Source organism: Chenopodium quinoa, unplaced genomic scaffold, assembly GCF_001683475.1.
Source record: "Chenopodium quinoa cultivar QQ74 unplaced genomic scaffold, ASM168347v1, whole genome shotgun sequence".
Classification (NCBI taxonomy): domain Eukaryota; kingdom Viridiplantae; phylum Streptophyta; class Magnoliopsida; order Caryophyllales; family Amaranthaceae; genus Chenopodium; species Chenopodium quinoa.
Window position 1 is genome coordinate 1539528 of NW_018744745.1, and position 15786 is coordinate 1555313.

The 15786-nt window shown below is 38.1% G+C and overlaps 2 protein-coding genes across 2 annotated transcripts; one reads left to right on the forward strand and one right to left on the reverse strand.

Moving 5' to 3' along the window:
* The first annotated feature begins 115 nt into the window (after positions 1–115).
* Positions 116–2555, forward strand: LOC110703641 (54S ribosomal protein L37, mitochondrial-like). The gene is made up of 2 exons (XM_021881430.1): positions 116–320; positions 1730–2555. Exon 2 carries the CDS (start codon positions 1739–1741, stop codon positions 2132–2134), a length of 396 nt encoding a protein of 131 aa, XP_021737122.1. The 5' UTR covers positions 116–320; positions 1730–1738; the 3' UTR covers positions 2135–2555.
* Positions 2556–2967: 412 nt separating this feature from the next.
* On the reverse strand, positions 2968–4209 carry LOC110703690 (F-box protein At2g26160-like). Its single transcript, XM_021881481.1, has 2 exons — positions 4138–4209; positions 2968–3930 (listed from the first exon to the last, which is right to left on the reverse strand). The coding sequence occupies exons 1-2, from the start codon at positions 4207–4209 to the stop codon at positions 2968–2970; spliced, it is 1035 nt and encodes a 344-aa protein (XP_021737173.1).
* Positions 4210–15786: the final 11577 nt, after the last annotated feature.

Sequence of the window (15786 nt, forward strand, 5' to 3'; positions counted from 1 at the left end):
AAAAGTAGTTAGTGTCAAGAATTATTTGTACCCGTTTAATTTCAAACACGAAGTCAAAGGTCACGAATACTAACATGACACGATACGATTGCCATCTATTGGCACTTGCGCCGGTCCAAGATCCAGCCCATCTCTGTTGTGAGTGTCCAAACCTTGGACATTCTATGGGTCATTATTTCATCAATTTTCCTCGCTCATTTTTTTTTTTTCGCCTTCCCACTTGTACGTTGTTCTATTTCTCTCCTCCCTTGAAGCGTACTCTGAGGTCTCCATTGAAGCGGCTTTGCAGCTTTCTTTCCTCCATTGAAACAGCTTCTTAGGTAAGATTAATTTATTGTTTCAATCATTGAATATCAGCTTTATATTCTAGGGTTTAGGTTTATGGTATTGTCAATTTATTTTTTTAGTAGGGTTCTTCTAATGTAGATTAATTGAACTATTGAATAGAATTACTGAACTTATGAAAACTAGAGATTTTGCTGCTGCAATTTTTTATGTCCAATTTACGTTGATATGCCTTAAAATTATGTGATTTTTCGAGCCTAATTTGACGATTGAATCAAATTTGGTTACTGATGTACTGGAGAACCCTTAAATGTTAGGATGGAATTATAAAAATGGACCGTTTCTTTCTGGGCCGCCTTCCCTGGCTCAGGGACAGGCCTGGTAAGATGTTGGCAGATTTCCATATAATTTCATGAAGGATGTGGGGTTTTTTGTCAATCCAAATTTGGGAAGCGATTTGATTGTTGAATAATTTCAGATATTTTGTCAAACATTGGTTTTGTAAAATCCGCGCCGTACCCATTTTGTGAATTTGATTTTGCTGTTATATGGCTGTTTCAGTCCCTGTATCTGCTACATTGCTGCTGAGAAGGTGGGTTTTGGATCTTTAGCTCGTAGTTGAACCTTGTTTTGTTCTTGGACTGATGTTGGTCATACAATCCCTCAAGTTGATGTAGTAAGGCAAAACCCCAAAACCCAAACTGTGTACTTTTTCCAAGTGCAAGCTAGTGGGTTCTCAGCCGGACTTGTATGTAGAAGGAATGCTTTTACTAATTTTACTGTAGATATTGATGTGTGGAAGAGATTTAAGTTACATCTATAATGGTGAAGTAGCAGAATTGGTGTCCTAGCAAAATCCAACAGCTATGGCTGACTAGCCATAGCAGGTTGGTGTATTTAGAATTGTTGATTTGCTCGTTTTAGAGGAAAAGAGAGAGAGAGAGAAATGGAGAGGGGGGATGGGGGCGTTGTTGGATACCTTCTTAGCAAGAATGAGTTGAGTGTTCGAAAGAGCTATAACTTCCATTTGTGTTGAGATGATTGATGGATTGCTGGTAGTTGGGAAGGGGGTCAAGGATTTAGAAAGGGAAAGATAAGCAGTCATAGGTTGTGACTTGTGACTTTGTGAGATGTAAATGATAAAAATTAAGGTAGTATATGGACAATGGATTTACATAATATTGAACCTTAAATGAAAGTTTGTAATGTCAGAGAAACCAAAGGCATCTGATTCATCAGTCCTGTCAAATGTGTTATGTTGTCAGGCAATTATACAAAACTTCTGATAGAGTAGCTAGGAATTTTTCCGAGTTATCAAGTATATCAATCATGGTTTACTGAAGGAGAGCTGCATGAATTTAAGCTGCAGTTTCGTACTCCTTACTTTTTAAAGTTTTATGTTTGCTGAAACAGCTGTTCATGTTGCTGTATATTTTTGTGACAGGAAGAAGAAATGGCATTGAATCATGCAAGGTCATTGAAAATTGCCATGAATTCAATGGAGCCAATGCGGATGATTGGTTCGAGAACATATGCTGCTGGGAAAGCAAAAAAAGGGTCTAAAGGAGGTGGAGCTTCTGATGCTCCTAAGGTATCATCTCTCAGCAAAGAAATTAAGGCTACCACTGTAGTGGGAGCTAACATACTGAAGGAGGGCACAGATCCTAAGCTACGACCAGACTCTGAGTACCCAGATTGGCTTTGGCACCTTCTTGACAAGCGACCAGCCTTGAGTGAGCTGCAACGGAAAGAAGCTGAAGATCTCCCTATTGAAGATCTTAAGCGCTATGTTAAGCTGGACAACCGAGCAAGAATCAAGGAAAACAATTCAGTCAGGGCTAAGAACTAGTTGAGCAAACCTTTTTTGCATAACATCATCTTTGGAAAGTTGGAGGCAGCAGCACACATGCCGGCTTGATTTCATAAGTGCAAAGTGAAGCTACTTAGAACAATATAGTTACCTGCCTTTGTTTCCAGTTGCAACTAAACATGGGTATGTTATTCCCTTGCTGTATCCAATTTTTTATAATCTATTTGTATTGGTGCAATTCAAATTTTGATAGTTTCCAATGCTGTGGGATACTAGCTCTTCCCCTTTATATATGGGTTGGACCGTAGTAGTATACTGGTTCCTTGTTGAGACTAGTACAATCATGGAGATAAATTCCTAGAGTTTTCTGTTACTGAGATATCTGCACTATCATCTGAGTTGTCTAAATCCCAATTTCAAATCCTCTGTCTGAAGATAAAGTCCATTTGGCTACTGAGAACTTGATGTTTGTGTATTGCTTGGCTAGATTTTTTAGTTTAATTATGAGCACTCTATAGTAGAGATGTACCTGGAACTAAGTGAATTATGAATGTAGCGACATTGTACAAATCTGGGAACTAGTTTACTCAGTCAGCCAACTAGCATCATCTTAAATGGTAAATATTGCATAAATTCCTTGCCAACACCCCCCTCACAAAATATAATAAAAATTAAAAAATTGCAAAAATTAATGTGAATAATATATAGATCTGAGAACTGGTATACTCAGCCAATGCTCTAATTCAATGACCTATAGCTAGAGATTGCATTCACTGAAGTACTGAACCACCAGCATACATTGATTTTAGCCTTCAGTTTGCGTGCATATGACACACTAACACGAGTACTGCTGGCCAGTAGCTTAAGCTTAGCTAGTGTGGATTAGGAGTGATCCATATGGGTGACCCCCAATATAAAGGCAAGCTTTCATCGTCTGGAAAACAGGGCAACGAACAAATGCATTTCTCCTCCAAATCAAACACCCCAACATCATTACTATTACAATGATCATCGGTGAAGTAAACACAATTTGCCTTACAACCAGGAAAATCTGACGCTGACAATGCCAAGGAGGCACTCTCACCTACAAACACCACCCCATCTCCCAAACTCCTCACCGGCTCCCAACACACACACCCAGGTTCAAACTCACAAAACCGATACACCTCAAACCCTACAGTCCGGTACAGTTCACAATATGTCCTGATGTCAACTTCTGTTTCCAAACATCGGGTTAACAGCATTAGCTCCCCATTAAACAACACCAAATACCGCAGATCACATGGTATCAGACTCACAGATTGCCAAATGGTTATATCACAAACCCCTTCAACACCAACTCGGAAACTCCCAACATCCCCTACATGATTAACAGCATAAAACAACCCTTTAGATTCATTGTAAATCACATCCTCAGCAGTAAAATTTGAAACCGGAACCCACATCCAGTGATCCTCAGAGGTGTTACAGAAAACCAATTCAGTTGTTTTATACAAAAAAGAAGTGGTAATACCGAAGGCAAATGATGGAGACCCATTTGAAGGAGGAGAAGAAAGAACAAGTTTCCGAATGAAATCATCCCTCATTTGCTTCAACTCAAGAGGGTAAATCTGACCAGTTAACTGATCTTGAATCAAGTATTCTCTACCAACATTTGAAAACCTGAAGGAGACAACACCAGGAAGAGCCGAAAGAGGTGGTAGGAAAACTTTAGATTTGCTAAGAGGATTAAGGCAGAACACTTCAGGGGTGCCAGTGGTGAGTATAAGATTTCCATGGCAAGAACCAAGGATTCGACGAGGGTAGGATGACTCAGGAAGAGATAACGTATGTAGCTTATTAGTAAGGAAGTTGTAGAAGGTATGACGAGGGTCAGTATCAGTGACAGTTAAGTTAGTATAAGGGGTGATAGACGTAGTAGGCGGCGGAAGAAGCAGCCATGGGAGTTGACACGGGAGAGTTTGAGGTGGGGCTATAGGAAGAGATACTCTCCAGTTGGAACAAACCGCTCAAAGGCGGATGTAATCGGAGTAGATTGTGACAGTTTGCGCGATTTTAAGGAGGATATCATCAGGGATTTCAGACCAATCTACTTGAATTTCTGTGTTTGCCATATGAATTTATTTGTTGGGTGTATGAGTTTTGAGAGATTATTTGGAGTTGATGATGGTAATGCATGATGATTAAAGACGTTATATTCGTGGACTTGTTAACTTCTTACAAATTCAAAGACGTTGTGTTCGTGGAATTATTCATTAAAAATAAATAAATAAAAAGAATTTGTGGACTTGGATTAACCACTCTTTTGTTTTTCCAAATAAATGAATGGTTTGTGAATGCCGACACCAACCCAAAAAAATTGATCCATAGCTAGCAAATTTAAAACTTGTCCCACCCTCCATTAGGATTATATATTTAGGGTGTTGATGTTGTCAGGACTAAAAGAATTAAAATTTGTCAAACTTTAATTTAATAAAATATTTTCACCTTCCCGTCAAAAAAAATAAAAATAAAAATAAATAAATAAATAAATAAACCAACACCGTCCTTACCACCCTACTATCCATTATCCAATGCCACAATAACAGTGCATAAATCAATAATAATAGAATAAAATCAACAATAACAATATAATCACAAACATTAAATAGTTTTTTTTTTTTTTTTTTTTTTTTAATAAAATGATAATATTTAAATTAGACACATGAAATATTCCAGAAAACATAAAGCATATAAACCTAGATTCACATTTATGAAAGAACTTTTTAACAATTTGAGTAAAGTAAAAATACCTAAAATTTAATAAAAATGTATATCAAATATGCTACAACCATAAACAAACCAACAATTACAGCATACAAACTAATAATAACCGAAATTAAAATAAATAAATAAAATAAAATTAATATAACCGTTTACAAAGAGGGCGTCCCCATTGATCTTGTACATAAACAATTTTTGTTTATCTATAGGGAAAACGCTACTTCAAAGAACGGTTCTACTCTCATTTTTTTTTACGGGACGGTTCTACTCTCTTTCAATCAAAAAAAAAAAAATAGCGATTCTGCTCATAAACGGTAAAAAAAAATCCATAAAAATATCACGTGTTTATAATATTACCACAATATCACTAAATAAACAATTTTTGTTTATCATGATGATCACCTTGAAGGTTTTCATATATGAATTTTTTATGTTAGAGGCGGATGTACCAAACTTATTGGTACATCCAACCTTTCAAAAAAATTAATAATAAAGTGGAACGAACATATAGTTGTTTTACAAAGAACATATAGCTTTATATGTTCATTTTGTATAGCTCTTAATATGTTTTTAAGTTATTTTGTATATCTTTTGTTATATTTTTCATGTTCTTTTGTTTTATCCATTATGTACTTTTTCTAAGTTTTTGTTTATCTTGTATGTGTTTTATTTCTGTCGTTCTTTACAATCAGCCTTATGTTCTTTGAATTTAACTATTATGGTCTTTGATTTATTGAACTATCATAATAGATGGTTTAACATAATTAATTCTTAAATTAGATTTTAACGTCATTTTTAATACGAAAAAAATTAGAAAATAACACTATAATTTTACAAAAAAAAAACTGAATTATAACACCACATAATCTCAAATTTTTATAATAACACCACAAAAGAAATCAAAAAAATTAATTTCACCACTATCTAACGGATTTTTTGGATGATGGGCTCCGTATAAACACGTGTCACTGATTGATTTGTTTTTTTAAAAAAAAAATAAAATAAAATAAAAATGTGGGAGCTCCCTTTACTCCTTTAGTGCTTTAACTGATAAAAATGTTTCACCTAATTTTTTAGTGAACTGTTAAACATCGCCCGCAAATTCCTACATAAAGCCCACAAAATAAGAGTGAAATGACACTTTTGCCCTCAAACTAAAAAACACAATTTCTCTCTCTACTCTCTACTTCCACTTTCTCTCTCTAAATTATTTCCAGAGCTATGTCGAGGCGGCCCGGCAAGGAAGTGGCGGCACCGGCGGTGGGCGGAAGGCGGTTTGCCGGCCAGAAGGTAATTTTTTAAATTTTTGTAATTTTTTTTAAAAAAAAAAAACCTCCGGCGACGGTGGGGCGCCAAGGCGAGACGCCACCACCACGGAGGAAGCGCCTAGGCAAGACGCCCATACGGTGGTGGCGGCGCCTAGCCCAGACGCCACTACCACGGCGGCGGCGCATAGGCTAGGCGCCACGGCCGTGGTAGTGGCGTCTGGGCTAGGCGCCGCCACCACCGTACGGGCGTCTTGCCTAGGCGCCTCCTTCTCTTTTTTTTTTTAAATTTTTTTTTTGTTTTTTTTTAATTTTAAATTTTTTTTTCGAATTTTTTTTTTTTTTTTTTAAAAAAATTTGTTTTTTTTTTTTTTAAATTGTATGTTCCCTTTTTTTTTATCTATTTTTTTTTTAAATTTTGTTTTTTTATTTGTTTTAATTTTATGTTCTATTTTTTTTTTTAAAAAAAAATTGTTTCTGGTTTTAATTTTTAATTTTATGTTCCTATGTATTTTTTTTTTTTTTTGAATTATATTTTTGTATGTAAAAAAATTATAAGTTCCCTTTTTTTTTTATAAATTTTCTTTAAAATTTTGATGTTCTTCTTTTTTTAAGTTTTTGCAATTTTAAATTTTTTAAGTTTTGTTAGTTTTTTGTTTTTGGTTTTTTCTTTGCATTTTTGATTTTTTGTTTTTGTTTATGTTTTTCATTTTTTAGTTTGTTGTTTATATTTTTTGTTTTTGGTTATATATTTTGTTTTTGGTATATTGTTTTGTTCATATTTATATTTTTTTATGTTTATATTTATATTTTTTATGTTTTTATTTATATTGTGTTGTTTATATTTTTATTTTTTATGTTTATAATTTTATTTCCGTTACTTGTTTATTTGCTTTTGTGTTTATTTTCGTCCTTTTTTGTATTTATATTTTTTGTTTTTGGTAATATTTTTTGTTTTTGTTTTTGTTTATGTTTGTTTTTTTTTGTTTGTAGTTTATATTTTTTGTTTTTGGTATATGTTTATGTTTATATTTCTTATGTTTATATGTATATTGTCTTGTATATATTTATATTTTTTATGTTTATAATTTTATTTCCGTGACTTGTTTATTTGCTTTTGTGTTTATTTTCGACTTTTTTTAATTTGTTTTCGTTATTATGTTTCGTTATTTACTTGGAGTTAGGCATCGCAATTTGGACCTGGTGCGGGGAAGAGTATTGACGTCGTGAGGAGTACGATCTACTCAATGGAGAGCTCGGGGCCCAGACACGTTAGATCCCGTGGTATTTCGGCCTCGGCCCGCAGAGAACGGGTGCACTGTTCTGCGGACGATCAAGATGATGATGATGATGATGAGGAGGAGGAGGAGGAGGTCAAGGAGGAGGAGGTCGAGGACGAGGATGATGCAGATGAGGATGTCGACGATCAGAGTTCACGGTGAACCGTATGCGGAACAGCATGCTCTCCGATAACGAGCGTCCGCCAGAATGGATGAACCTGATCGACATGTAACGACGCCCTGTCTTGCGTAATTACGCGGTGAATGGTGCATGCACAAGGTAATCCATGAGTCACTGATATAGCACATCCGCACCGAATAGCCACTTCATCGCCCAACTCCCTCATCCTGGTATACTCGCTCAGAATCAACCCCAAACAGTGGTGTGACACACGACCGTGGAGAATCTTAAATATGAAATGGCCATACAACATGCCATGTCGTCGTCTGGAGTCTTCGAGATAGTTCTTGATACCGTTCCTCTGAGTATCAATAGCCTTGTTTATTCTCTCGAACAGTGTATCCAGAGCAGCCGTGGAAAATCAATCCAGTCCTTCAAAGCTCTATGAGCGCTCTCGACTCTGCATGTCGTAGTGTTCCCAAAATGAAGAACTTGGTTCGTCCAATATTTGACAAACTTTTCCCTCTGAGGTACCCACTGGTGCATCACATAGTCTACGATTGGCGGGCACCACTTGTACGCATCCTTGAAGTTTTCCAAGGCTCGATCGTACTCTGCCTCTGTGGTAGCTTGCATGATCTTCCGCCACTTACCATTTACCAATGTCTCTGCTGTTACTAAATTCTTGTTGAAAAGATTGTAGGCTTTGACTTTCACGCAGTTGTTGATGTGCCATGTGCACAGTAAATGGCTCGACTCCGGAAACAGCTCCGCTATAGGGGCAAAAAGACCTCCCTCACAATCACTTACGATGGCCGATGGCTGTACATTTGGGCCGATGTAGTTTCTCAACTTTTCCAACACCCAACGGTAACTCGCAGCCGTCTCATCCTTCATGACTGCATAACCAATCAGAAAGTTCTGGTTCGTTGGAGCCATCCCAACCATCTCAACCAGTGGGAACTTGTACTTGTTTGTCTTGTACGTTGAATCGATCAAAATCACATATGGCCAAGACGAAATCATATCAGCACAATCAGGATGGACAAGGAACAAATGAGTTACCTCCGATGTGTCTTCGTCAGATTCAAACCAGTAAAGGTAACCACGTGCTTGTGCCTGGTGCAGAAGCTGCTGTATAGGGTTTCCTTCCCTCTGACCGTTCAAACCTCAATTTCTGTCTGACGTTGTAGATGTGTCTTCGGTTTGGCTGGTCTTCGGGGAATTTCTCTAACACAGACGCTAATATTTTAGCGGGCTTCACTTGAGCATCACTCATTTCTTTTACAACTAGTTTCGCAGCTGGACTTAGGCCGCTTAACTGCCGATGCCCCACTTTGTATGTTATCAGCTCATGGTTGTGATATCCCCATTTGCCGTAACCCTTCACTTCCCAACCGTCACGCCTTTGATGTTGTCGAACCTTAACTCGGAACTGACACCCACAACCTTTCCGCTTTGAGTCAAACCGAATCGCTTTACTGAAATCTCGTTCTTCTCTTTTGCGATAACGGTCGCATCTCAAAATGCGATCCATTCTACCATCCCGTTGAGATTTATGAGTTGCTACTACTAAACAAAAGCCTGATCTAATTGCAACCTGTTTTGCCCAATCAATCGCTTGTTGAGCATCTTCGAACAGGCCATCATGTACAAAAATCCCACTGTAATCATTTCCGTCTCCACCATAATCCTGTAACAATAACATATAACGTATAAACATAATTACATTAAGATTAAATTAATACACTTAACACAAAATTATCACAAACGCAATTTCTAAATTTTAAATTTCTAAATATCATTTTTATATTTAACGCATAATACATTTAAAAAACAAAATAATAACACACATTTCATTTCAAATTTATCAAACATAAATAAACAAACAAAAAAAACCATAATAAAAAAAAATAAACAAATACAAAACAAAATAAAACAAAATAAAACAAAATAAAACAAAAACAAACACAAAATAAAAGATGCATTAAAAAAACTTAATTAAAAAAAAAATTAATTCCCTCCAAAAAAAATTAAAAGGAAATAAAACAACACAAGCAAACAAAAACAAAAAAATTCCAAAAAAAAAAACAAAACAAAATAAAACACCACAAGCAAAAAAAAATCAAAAACAAATCAAAACAAATAAACAAAAAAAAACAAAACAAATCAAACAAAAAAACAAAAACAAAACAAAACCAAACAAAAAAAAAACAAACAAACAAATCAAAAAAAAAACAAAAACAAAACAAACAAACAAAAAAAAACAAACAAACAAATAAAAAAAAAAACAAAAACAAAACAAACAAACAAAAAAAAAACAAACAAACAAATAAAAAAAAAACAAAAACAAAACAAACAAACAAAAATAAAAATAAACAAACAAATAAAAAAAAAACAAAAAAAAACAAAAAAAACAAAAAAAAAAGGGGATTAAATTAAAAAAAAAAAAAAAAATATATATTCCCCTAGTGGCGCCTGGCCAGGACGCCGGAGCCACGACCTGGGCGCCTGGTCAGGACGCCGGAGCCACGGCCGGGGCGCCTGGTCAGGACGCCGCCGCCATGGTGGCGGCGTCCTGGCCAGGCGCCCTGGCCGTGGCTCCGGCGTCCTGACCAGGCGCCACTACCATGGTCGAGGCTTCTCCACCAGGCGCCGTTACCACGGTGGCGGCGTCCTGGCTAGGCGCCACAACCACGGCATGGCCTTTTGGCTAGGCGCCAGCCACCATTTCGTCCTTACGATGCGTTACGAACCTCGTTTGCCGATGACGACGGCGATTCTCCGGTGATCCTCGGCGATCCGGTGCTGCTCCACATTTTTTTAGTGCGAAAAATTTATCTTCGGTTAAAATTATAAAAAGGGAAAATTTGTCAAAAAATTATAAAATGTGGGCTTTATGTAGAGATTTGCGGGCGATGAATAACAAGTCCCTTTTTTAACCCCTTTACTTTTCTTCCTTTTTTTTCTTTTCATTAAGGTAATGGGCATATGCTGTCCACCGTACTCTTTTTTTTTTTTTTTTTGACAAAGTGTCCACCATACTTGATTACTTGGTAGTTACTTATTCTTTTCGTCTTAGACAAATACAGTGGCAGTGCCACTCCACACTTGATCAGGCAACATCTCGTAGCAACTTCCTGTCTCTGATCACCGCCATCCGTCTTCGACTACCGACGAATATCTTGAGCTTAGTCTCATCTCTTTCTTTTTTTGGGTAAATAGACTCATCTCTTCATTCTTTTTCCCAATTGTTTGCTCTACATTCCAGAAATCCCTATCACCTTATGTTTAATTTATGTGCTTTTTGTTTATTTCTGTTTTTGGCCTTCATTTCATTAAAATCATCACACTTTATGATTTAAGAAGTCTGGCAGAGTAATTATAATGTTTAAAACAGAGTTTTATTATAGCCTAGCTCCACTTTCCATGATTTTGCTCTACATTAATGCTTGAAATATCTTATGTGGTAGTTGTACGGGATATACCGGTAGAATCATAATATGCCGGTAAAAGAGTGTCGTGCAGTTTAAAGCCCTTGTTAATCATTGAATAATTCATGTCCTTACCGGCATTAGTCTCTACCACGTGGAGAGCTGCTTCTCGGAACGTGGCATGTCCCTCTGACATGTGGAGAGTTGCTTGGTGCCGCGTAGGCACCTGCTACTTACAAGGTCGGTGTGCCACCTATTTGTATAGGTGGCACCTGCTTAGTTGTGCTCCTATAAATACCCAAGCAGATCCTCATTTCAAAGGTAGAATCTCTCTCTCTCTAAAACACTTTCTCTCTCTTCTTTCACTTTCTTCACTTTCTTCTCACAAAGGTACTGACTTTAGCATCGGAGTGGTTATTCCCGGATAACCCCCAGGCTAGCTAATCTGTATTGGCTGTGTAGGTGAGCAATTGGACGGTAAACCATTACCAACCCTCAGACATTAACGGAAGCAGAATCCAGCAGGAACAATTGGCGCTAGAAGGAGGGGATAGTAATAACTTCTATCGTCCAACAGGTTCTCTCACAGTCATGGAAGGAAGTAAGGAAACTTTAGTACCGGTGCCCGAAGTTGATAACCGGCAATATGACAACACGAATAAAACCGTACTACCAGAAATCATGGTCGAAGATGAAACTCATCTTCTTCACGGTAACACAATGAACAGGCCCATAACACCTGACCGTAGTAGAGCATTAACCCCATATCCCTTGGAAGGGTTTATCCCGGAGGAGCTAGAGATAACGGCCAAGGTCATGCGGGCTATGTCTAAGAAAAGAAAGGAAGTCGAGTTAGCGACAGGGGGAATGCGGGATGAGGTACTGACAAAGCCGCTGATAGTGAACTTGGAGAGTCAGTTCAATCAGGTAGGAGAGCAACAACCGTCAAGAAACCGGGGCCGAGAGACCACACCGGTCGAGCGCCAACTCACACAAGGCGCCCAGGTGGGGGATTCAGGTTCTTACCGGCATGAGGTTTCTAGTGGCTTGGAAAGGCGGGCAGTCAGGGCGATTATCAGCCCAGAATATCTCCGTTCACACAAGAGGTACTTGACCAACAAATGGAGAAAATAAAGATGTCGTCCTGTACGTATGACGGTAAGGGGGACCCAAAGCGGTATGTGGTTGAGAGTCACATGTTGCTATATACCGACAGCGATGCTGTGTGGTGTAAAGTTTTCCCTACGACTCTTACCGGCGCAGCTTCGGATTGGTTCTCCAATTTAGAGCCGGGATCAATTGACTGCTTTGAGACCCTGGTGGAGTTGTTCACAGGTTAGTACATAAGTAATAGTGCGAGACAAAGGACATCTGGCGAGCTCATGGCTATTCAGCAACGAAAGGATGAGTCGCTGATACGACTGTCGCGTGTCTACCAAAAATAAACCTAACTCCAACCTCCTAAAATGTAGTAGGGTAAGCTAGGGTCGATCCCACAGAGAATTGATTTATTAAATTATAACTTGTGTAAGTTAGAAACCCTTGTTCTGAAGAAATAGTACTACGATCTAATAAATAAACTATTATGAACTATGGGACAAATAAAGTACGAAAGAAAGACTACTAAAATTGAAATATGATAAAAATCAATAATAATAAAACAGGGATCGGGAGACATATTAGAACATTGGAGTATTTGTTGATCATCGAATTATAAAAATTATGTTCTTATCTCAATGTTAGCCGATGAACACAAACAAACATTCAACACTTCCCTTAATTGCAAATAAACCAAACATGCTCTTGGAGTATTGTCTAACTAACTAACAATCTAGAACAAGCTCTCTAGACTCGATTAATTAGCAGCATTAATAACTAGGAAGTAGCTAACTTAAGCCACAAATCTCACAAGCTCGGATTCGTGCAACTTAAAGAGCTGATAATCATAGGCATCAGACAAGTTTCAGTCACCTATTAAACACCTAAGTGCTACTAAGGAGTACTAACCGGACAATTACGTATCATAGATTAATATTCTAGCATTTAAACTAGCAAATTATACTAAAGATGGTCGGTCTAAAATATAATCTGGTAATTCATACTAATAAAACAGATTATCAACCCAATTAAGAAATAAACATAATACCCAATAATTATAACATCTCTATTCTCACAACAAAATAATCCAATGCATAATATATATCCCTACCCTAAGAAGAATTAGCCTAACATATTAAGAGTTGAAATTACAATAACAAGTACAAAAAGAAACTTCATAATATGATATAAATAATTAAACATCGAAATTGATAATGCTAGCAGTAGCTAAACGAAGCACAAAGTACCAACATTTAACAAATGCCATAAACTACCAATGATTAGCTTAATAATAAAATTCAATCCTATATCTTAATAAGAAATCAAACTCTGACTATTATTACCAAAATGAAATCCAATACAAAGAGTAAAAGGAGATATTAAACTAATTTAGTATCAAAACCAATTTGATGATTACCGAAGACTATGACACGAGTTGCAGTGCTCCAAGGAATTTCTTTAATTTTTATTCATGAAACCTAGCCCAGAAAAATCCCGTAGCAAATGACAAATTCCAGAACACAGCTAAGTCCTCTCGACTGATGTTGTTTCTCTTCACCGCTACTACACTGCTCTGAGTTCGTTTTCTGATTTTTTTCCTCAATTCGCTGCCCAGAAGATCGCCTCCTCTCGCATGCAATTCGGCTTTACTCCAAAAACAGTCCAAAAAAATCTCCCCCCTTTCAATCTCAAAAACAACCCCCTTTCTTCCCATTCGGCATCCCAATCTTATCACCCGGAATCTTTGATCCCGAAAGCTCTCATCCTTATCTGATTTCATCTCTATCTTTTCTAGCTTGACAGTTTGGTACCCATAAAAATCGCTCAAGAAATTTACCTCACTGCTCATCGAAATAAAGAGAAAAAGATTCTGATGAGTATTGTAGGTTTGTAGCTCTCTTTCCTCTAGTATGCCCATTCGCAATAATATCTTATTGGGCTTGAGACAAATGTGACTTAATCTGGTCATGTGGTCTTGGTTTCTTTTAATCCGAGTGTTGGTAAAAATGTAATTTAGTGCCGTAATCTTCCTTCCTATAGCCAAATAAATAAAATAGTAGTAACTCAAGTCTACGAAAGAAAATTACTTATAATACTCTTAAATTATCAAATGTCAATATAAAATCAAGAGTTTAATATATATAAAAATTATATTTTACGACCCTATCAGTCGCTCAGAGATTTCATTAGACGCTTCAACAACGAGGCTAACACTGTACCAAAATTGCAGCAAAAAATTGCCGTGATGGCATTGATGAATGGGCTAGGTGACAACGACTTCAAAAAATATATGTCGCGAAAGTCTTTCCCAAACTTAGGGGTAACATTTGCCAAAGCTCATGAATACATAAAAAGTGAGGAGCTGCTGAAAACGAGCCGTCAGATATCGTCGGCAGAGCCCTCCAGAAGGCAAAGTGATAATAGCTCGAATTCTCAGATGGGTGGGGTAAGCAGGACGCTGCCGCAAGGCCAGCAGAGATCCGGAAGGCCGACAAGGGGATTGGGTCGTTATAGTAGTTATACGCAGTTAAACACCCGAGAGCGGCAATATATTCAATAAACCAGAATAGAGAAGATCGGAGTCGACCGGCACCGATGATAACGAAGGGCCGGGACGTGAAGAAATATTGCATGTTTCATAGAGATGTTGGTCATTACACCGAAGAATGTGTTCAGTTAAAAGAGAACATTGAAGATCTCATAAGGAAGGGGCGATTATCCCAGTATCGTACCCAGGCAGGTCCCAGCCGACAGCAAAATTCACAATCTAGGCTAACCGAGTACCGAAAGCAGGGAGATCCATCAATGCAAGATGATACTTACAGGCAGAATCATGCGGAAACATCTAGATAGGGAGGTAATCCGACAGGGCGCAAAATAACAATCGACGTTATTATGGGAGGGCCAGTATATGGAGGTTTCGTAAGCGGGGCCAAGAAGAGTTTGTCGGAATACCGGCACCTAGTGAACGCTTTGAGCGTAGAGAAACGACCTCGGCCTTCTTCCATGCTTTCGATATCTTTTTCGGAGGAGGATGCTAAGGGAATAATTTACCCTCATGATGATCCGTTGGTGCTGATATTGACGGTAAATGGAGCAGATATCAAGCGGGCAGTCGTTGACGGCGGAAGTTTCGCAAATATCCTGTTTGCTAGGGCTTTTGATGTCATGAGGATTGGCCGAAAATACTTGACGCCAGTGTCCTATCCCGTTATAGGTTTCAACGGATCGACGGTAAGACCTGAAGGTAGTATTGTTCTTCAGGTTCGAATGGGAGAGGGTCCGACAGTAAGAGACGTCATGGCGGAGTTTTTGGTGATTGATGTGCCATCCGCTTACAACGCCATTGTCGGTAGGCCTTTAATTCATGACATGCAAGCTGTGGTCTCAACGTACCACTTAACAATGGTGTATGTATCCAACGCGGGAACGACAGAGCGCGTACGGGGTAGTCAAACTATGGCAAGAGAGTGTTATGTATCAGCACTGAAGCAGCCAGGCCGACAACCAACTTGTGAACAGAACCAACCAAGCGAGAACGAATTCCCTCCACACATGACTTTGCTATGGAAAATTTTGACACTCGGCCGGTAACTGCGCCACGTCCTTCCCCAGGAGGCGAGACTGTCGAGATCGAATTGCAGCCCGGAGTGCCCGGTAGGGTAGTGCGTGTTAGATCCGATATGGATGTCGACACGCGCTTCCATTTGGTGGAATTGTTGCGAGAAAG